This window comes from Chenopodium album, chromosome 2, assembly GCF_948465745.1.
Source record: "Chenopodium album chromosome 2, dcCheAlbu1.1, whole genome shotgun sequence".
Taxonomy (NCBI): Eukaryota; Viridiplantae; Streptophyta; class Magnoliopsida; order Caryophyllales; family Amaranthaceae; genus Chenopodium; species Chenopodium album.
The window spans coordinates 1,523,335-1,531,710 of record NC_137835.1 but is presented as its reverse complement, the minus strand read 5'-3'; the positions used below and the strand labels follow the sequence as shown (position 1 = coordinate 1,531,710).

Below are 8,376 nucleotides of genomic sequence, written 5' to 3'. Positions count from 1 at the left end.
GATTTTGATCCTCATTTAAGCAAGTTCTACTTCATTAAAAAGTGCTGTAATTTTCTAGATAGGAATATAAACCCTATAAGTCAAAATTTAATGCATGTGAACTTCTTCTAAAAAATAAATTAATTATTTTTACTTAAAAAAAAAACCAGAATCACAAAATTTAAAAGGTATGGAAATAAATGATAGGATCAAAATTAATCATAGGAAATCCCAAATTAAATTTACTATCGTACCTTTGCCCTAGTGATATTATGAAATTTGAAAAGTCTAGTAAAGATATCATGCATTTAATATAGGTCTGTTATATGGCATAGATCAATCACAAATCACAACTAATGCCATGTCTTTGCCTTTGGTTTTAAATAGATTGGTCCACCATGAAAGAAGGAATTGATGCTCAACAAATATATTTATTGCTATACTATAAGAGATATATCGCAAACGTTAGTTATTGTAAATCAAGATCCGTAAAAGCAATTATGCAATGCAGAATAGACACATCAATACAATTATATTTGATCATCAACACTCGTGTATCAACTCTCAAACATATATTCATCGATCACGTACTATTTATGAATCTACTTTAACACGCTTCTACTTAATTTAACATTTTAGTTATATATAACACCTAACTTCAGGTGTACTATACCCGGGAACAACAAACAAAGAATTTGTAACCGAGCTAAGATTATTTTAAGAAAAAACAAAATATTAGCAACTACCGATATAATTAACAAGGAAAATCAATAATACAAGTTCTTAAAAAGTTAATATACTCGATTTTATATCTTTACATACCTTAATAAATTATTCTATATTAAATACAGTAAATACCAGTAGAAGCAGCCGTGAAACGATCCGACATCGTTTTCCTAACCAACGAACTAATCTCAGGCGAAAAGCAAACTTCCGGAACTTCAGGAATACTCGAAAGCCCATTGGGCTTTTCATAGACAAGAAAATACCTACCACCATCAACCACCTTTTCTTTTTCTTGGATCTCAGGATCCAAAAACCATGGATCAGGGCTGCTACTACTACTATCATAATTGGGCTTCGAATTATTGTTATTGGGCTTAGAAGCCCTAAAAACAGACCGTAGAAGCTTCTGGAAAGATCTGGATACTTTCGAGGTTATCGGCTTCTTTGATGGCGGCGGTGGTGGTGGTGCACGGCGGTTTTCGGAGGGAAGACGAGGCATGGAGTAGGTTCTAGATGAGTTGATAATGGCGGAATCGAGTTGTCTTTGAAACGAGGTGAGCTCGAATGAGTCGTAAAGGGTGCTACCACAATCCCATATTTGTTTCTTATTGGTGTTATTATTGTTGGTTTTTTGAAGATTTGGTAATTTTTGTTGATCATTTTTTTGTGAAATTGTTTGAGTTTGAGGTTTTTGCTCCATTTTTGAGAGAAAAATTGAGGAGAAAATAAGGTGGGTAGGAAAGTATGAGGGGAGAGAAGGAAGAGAGGGTGTTAATAAAGCAATAGGGCACCACAATATGCGGGTTAATCATATGGAAGATTGGGACCAATTATATATATTACGTACGACGTGTTTATTTTCGTGTATGGTGCAAGGGATTCTCATGTTCATAGTTGACTATGCTCCTAGCTGAGTTGGGTTCTCGGGGAGTAGTTTAACTCGGATTTTTTATTGGACAATCAGTTGTTGGTTGATGTTTAGTTGTACTACCTCCGTTACATATTATTTACAAGGATTAGACATTTTTCCTCTCTACTTTATGTCAAATCGTTACAAATAATATGTATCTGAGGTAGTATTTATTTAACCAATCTTAATTAAAAATATAAGACCTATAAATATAGTGGAACAAGTTTTTTAACATAAAATTGAAAAAATCTACCTTTTGGGATTATATGTGGTGAGACTTTTTCCTTACGTCGTAGATTAAGGGTCTGTTCTCATTGACAGAAATCAGCTGAATTGAACTGAACTGAACTAAACTGAACTGAGCTGAACCAAACTGAACTGAACTGAACTAAACTGAAATGAATATTTTATAAGAGAAGGAAATTAGAAGCTGAACTGAACTGAATTGAACTGAGCTGAACTAAACTGAACTAAACTGAACTGAACTGAATTTCAACGTTAGAGAACAGGCCCTAAGTATTCATATGTGTATATTTTCTTTTATATGTGAAGTAATAATTCTAACTTATGGTCAACGTTTTTACAGTTTGATCTTAAAAAGAGAAATGATGGAATTAATTAGTGACATAAAAAAAAGTTAATACCCATAGTTGTTAAATCTCATTGCAAATTTACAAGAGATGATTAATTGTACCATTATATATATTAGCTATACACTTATCCTGTTCTCAAAATTATAAAAGAAGAAGAAGAATGCGTCGCTATTTCATTAAATTATAATTTCACTTTTGGAAATCCGCTTTTAAACTAACATTGATACATGCATTAATGCATAGTATTGCATTAAATGAAGAAACAGGATGAAATATTGCAATGTACGGGCTAAGATTTTGACGCGTAAAAAGTGAAAGCGATGAGGATTAGTTTTTATACGTATAAATTGGATCCACTAGCTTCAAAATGAGTCGGGAAAATGCATTTAATACTTTAATGGTTAACCTCAATTGAACACGTTACATATAAATTTACCATGCAATATTATAAAATAGGTATGAGTGGGATTATTAGGGAATGTTTGAGCAACTTATAATAGTGATTTTAGATTTAAATCAATATTATGGCCGGAGACAAGTTTTTCGTATTAAAAAATTGAAGGTTAAATCATACATATATAATCACTCGCTCTATAATACTACATAAAGTACAATTTATGCACAATCACACATTCACACATACTAGTATATGAATTTCAGACAATTTTTTTTTTTTTTTTTTTTTTAAAGCAAAATAAGTTAAACTAATGCCAAACACATTAAAGCATTACTAATCTAATATATATATATATATATATATATATATATATATATATATATATATATATATATATATATATATATATATATATATATATATATATATATATATATATATATATATATATATATATATATATATATATATATATATATATATATATATATATATATATATAAAGGGGAGTTTTTCCCCGAATTTTTAGAGATCCACGTAGGATTTATTTTTCTTAGCGCGCCATGTAGGATTATGAATTTAAGTTGTAGCCAATTAAATAAGAGATTATTAATTTATTTTACAATTAAATAATTCAAATGCCACGTTAGCAAAATTGACGAATGAAATTTTAAAGTTTAAATTAATTAAATACAAAAAATTATCTTTTGAGATTAGAAATTTTATCTAATATTTTAAAGCTAATATAATACGTAGTAACAAAAATCACATAAATATGAAAAATATTTTCTTAAAAAAATACTAACAAACCGTGCATCGCACGGGGTTCATCTAGTTTACTATACTTGCAAGATATATATAAGTATGTATCGGATATTTATGTTGAAACAAAGCTTTTTATAATTATTTTAAATATAATTTAAAAAGACATATGATGAATATATTATAGGTTTTCATGCAAACATGTAATTATATTAATAAAATTTCAAGCAAATATCAAGTGGATATATAGTCATATAGCACAAACATGAAAGTAAAACGAAATGTTAAATTCAACTTATCTACGCCGCTTAAGAAAAGACGTAGATAATCTTTTTTTTTTTTTTTTTTTTTTTTTTTTTTTTTTTTTTTTTGAAGAAATCACAATTAAGATTATCTAGGTCTTTTATTTTTATTTTTATTTTTAAAAAAAAAAAAAATCTTCATTGTGATGATCGAATTGTGATAATGGCCCCTAAATGATTTTTTAATTTAAATTAACATGCACGTTATATATGTATCTTAATAATAGTCAATTCTGATCAATAATAATGCAAGTAGCGTAATTAATTAATCTGTAATTCATTATAGTACACTTGTTAGTTGTGTGGACATGATCTATTCTGTATATTATTAGCAGCATTTAAATATTTCTGATAGATATTATTATTAGGACCTTGGATTAATTAAGCATTTTACAGATTTATATAATCATGTCGATAATCGATAGCATGGAACAAGTCAGTATCATGTCATTTACTGATCGCCAACTTTGATTATAATAAACCAAAATCCTAGATAATTTGACCTACGTAAATGTAATCGTAGGTTATTTGACTTTTACTACTACCCATTGCCCAATATGCTTGGAAAATTGGTTTTAGGCTGACATCTTCCCTCGGTCAAATAATATACAAAATCCTTGTTCTTTTGAACTGTTTTAATATGCTCTACTCTGCTATGTTGAATCCTGCTTCGCTCTGCTCTGATTAGAATAAATAAGTTGCTCTGCTATGTTGACATTTGCTCAACTCTGCTAAAATTTGCTCTGTTATGCTTAGAAGCTAAAAAACACAGGGCCAAAGTACACTATAGTCTATAGGAAGTACTATAGCTTATAGAACCAAATAATATACTCAAAGTAGTGCTAATAGAATTTTGAGCAAAACTTCTCACTGAAACAAAATCATAATCGATCAATGCATGTAAAATTAGATTGATGTTATATGTATAGTTTTATAATATCTACAGTGCTATTTATATTTTTGTTAGTAATACCAGTAATTAAACATATTAATGATCAATTGTATATATATTTCATGACAGTGCTATTAAAATGATGTGTACATATCTTGGGATAGATGGAGTATAGTGTATAGCATCATCTTTCACTACAATATTTTTTTTTTCTTTTTCTTGACAGAATACCACAAATAAGTGATATATTTAACTTTTTTCACAATTTACGTAGTTTACTTTGATATTCTTTTATAGTTTATATTTATAAAAAATTATCATGATGCCTTGTCAAATTCACCCGTCTCCAATATGTATTTTTTCAAATACATGTATTAACTAACATTTATTATAATATATAATTGTTAATTACAGAAATTGTGACATAAACTCATGTATTGAGAAACTATAGCCTAAAGAAATGAAGTATCAAACAAAGTTTAGATGATAAAGTTTGGTGTAATTTTCATCTCTTATCTTTGACGTACCTTTACCAATAGCTTTTTTGTTGTTAAAAAAGCACATTCTTTTAAAAAAGTTTTTTCCTTTTAATAGGAACCTCAAAAAGTCATAATAATTGGCCAAAGTTAAGTATTTTGCATGCCTTTTCCTACGTATCATGAATATACTGAAATCAATTCTCATAATCTTATGTTTTATGTAGTCGTGCTCCCTCCACGTTCTTGATTCTAATTTTTTTTATTATTATTTTTTTTTTTTTATCCCTTCTACAGTTCTACATACCACAATTTTATGGCGAGAAGTAAAACTAAAATTATTCTTCCATGATTAATTCAATGTCATATTCTTTTGTCAAATTAATTGTTTGGTTATAGGTAGGGGTGGCAATTCGGGTCAGCGGGTCGGATTCGGGTCAGCGGGTCAGGTTCGAGTCAGATTTCAGGTTGTGCTTAAAAACTATAAAAAAAAAATAGTTTAAAACTTAATATTATAACGATATATGACATTTTTGGTCAAATCGGGTCGAATTCGGGTTCTTCGGGTTCGGGTTTCACTCAGTAACTTCGGGTCGGGTCAAGTCAGGGATTGCCAGCCCTAGTTATAGGGCTCTTGACATACTGTACAATGTAACCGAATATTGAGGTACTATTCTACTAGTCTACTACTTAGTCCAATTAGAGATGGCCATTGGCTGGTTTAAGCTAAATAATATGGCCGGTTGGAAGTGGGTAGGGTGATCCAAGAGACCAAGCCGTCCTAGATTGAATGGAAAACCCAACTAGGTCCGCGGTTAATGATTTAAGAAAAGGGATTTTCAGCTTATTATTTCTAATTAACTATTGACTAGTATGTATTTGGGACATGGGGATGATCCCAGTTAAGTGGAGTTAATTAGTTGAGCCGAGTCCATGGCAGGTTAGACTAGCTGACTAGCTTATGGGTTATATTCACCCACCTTAAAAGCCACGTTGTAGACTATTGGGTGTACGTAAATAAATTGTACCCAGGTTACTTGTCTGGTCGTGACTAACCGGCTAGTTGGCTATCTTTATTTAAGTCTAATTAAGATATACCAAATACGGAGTAAAGGTTTAACCATTAAAAGGGTCGTGACCAACAATTGTGTGAACACATACATGATACATTCCCAGTGGTAGCATCATCAAAATCTTCTACATACCGCAAGAAGGCCGTGATGAATACTATGCGAAATTGCGAATACTATCACAATGCAAGCATGCACGGAGAATTCTGGATCAGTCATATACAGTTCATACTTGAATTCATAGACATTTTAGAACCACCAATTTTTATTTTTTACAAGTGATGTACGTGTTCATTTGCTACATTCCATGCTTTAAACTAATGTCATCCACCAATTAGCAACTTAACATGGCATGCAGTCAAATCCAGAAGCCTGTTATACGTACAGTTGATTTGATCAACACTACTACACCTATATTTCTGTTCTTGGCTATGTGTTCGATTTATAACTGTAAGTGTTATTATCATAAGTACGTTTTGACTTTTTGAGAACAAAAAGGCATATGAAATATGCACTATATAATCTAAGATTTCATCAAAAGTCTTGAGCATATATAATGACACTTGTTACTTATTAGTAAGATGTTTTGATGACTATATTTAGTTTACCTAATTTAAAGAAGGTAATTTTGATTTAACTTGTACAGTGGTATTGAATTGGGTCTGGATTAATGGGTCATAACCATAAACCATTTGTGTCGATCCATCCCTGCCAATTAGATCAAATACGTACCTGGTTTTTACTTACCTGAACTTATCTGAACTTATTAGACCTTATTAAAATTTATTTTAGTTGTAATTTGAACTTGAAGAACCCTTATCAAAACTTATGTTTCCTATATGAACTTATTAGACTTGAAATACGTAGTAAGTGAAAATAAGGTGAATAGACTGAATAGGAGAAAAATTAATCTCTAAATGGTTTTAACTAGAACTTGATCCTATAGCTTTAAGCTCATCATAAAGAGTAGATTCAAAGTCTAACACTTCGATATATCAAAACACGCATATAGTAAAAAATATAGTTTGTTTTTTTTTTTTTTAAAAAAAAAAAAAAAACCAATATGACTATTTGGTTAATTAGACATGCAGATTATAAATTAATTTCCATCCGATATTTTAATTCAAGCGAAGCTATTTAAATAGAAAACGGACACCTATCAAAGGGACAGTGAGTAAAAACAAGTTGATGTGGGTATCAGATGGGAGCAGGGCGATCTTATGATCTAAGCTCAATCTATAAATTGGGTTAGATTTAATTATTTTATTAAGACGTGATTTATAAGCTAAGTGACGTATTAGCTTAGCTAGAGAAGGACCAATCTGGCAAAATATAAATGGCCAATCTATGAGCAATTAATAGGTTTGAATGGTTTGATTATATGGGACAAATTTTTTGTCCCATTTGGAATTTAGATTTGATATTTTATCTCTTAAATTAGATGTCATAGGGCATAGGATAAATAAAAAATACCCTAAAATCTTGTGTTTATAATACAATTAATTTTGCATTGCCATAATCTTTTAATTGTAAGGAGTATGTAGCTTGGTTGGGGGGCATCAGGGCAGGACCCCTGGGGGTGCAGCCAGTGTTTGGCTGGCCGGAAGATGGTGGATGACTACCGTGGTTTGGCTTATGATAAGATGGAGTTTGCACATGCAAATAATCATCATTATTGGTGGCCGGTCACTGGTGACAATACTTGGTGGTTAGACCGTTAGTGGCGGATTGTGGTGGCTGGTTATTGGTTGTGTGAGAACTAGGAAGTAGTATTCCCTCCGTTCATTAAAACACAATCAAATTTTGCATATATATATATGTCAATTTTTCAATTTAAAAACATATTACATCATTTACCGATTGCTTTATATATATTATTCAAAAGTTATAATCAAAAGTTTGTATATAAATAGTGTAAAAAGTCAAAGTGTGTCAATTATAATGAAACGGAGAGTACTCATGACTTCATGCATCAAGACTCAAAAGAGATGTACTGATGGAATATAGTACTGTACTATATATGGTGGGTAAGAATAGAGTGGTGCTTGAGTAATTTAAGGGCAAGAAGGGTATCTAGCTAGTGTGGCAATTGATTGCAATTTATGACAACATTATGAATGTTTATTTAAATCTATAGTTGAAACTTTTGACACCAGAATTCTCAAGATTTCGTTCACTTATTGTTGTACATGATGGCCCTGTTTGGTAGTAAGCTTATTGGGAGTATATTAGCTTATTTGACTAACTTTAGCTGATTGACTAGTCAAAC

The 8,376-nt window shown here is 30.6% G+C and overlaps 1 protein-coding gene across 1 annotated transcript; it reads right to left on the bottom strand.

The window, feature by feature from the left end:
- Positions 1 to 820: 820 nt before the first annotated feature.
- On the bottom strand, positions 821 to 1,405 carry LOC145605891 (uncharacterized). Its single transcript, XM_081661958.1, has one exon. The coding sequence runs from the start codon at positions 1,403 to 1,405 to the stop codon at positions 821 to 823; it is 585 nt and encodes a 194-aa protein (XP_081518084.1).
- Positions 1,406 to 8,376: the final 6,971 nt, after the last annotated feature.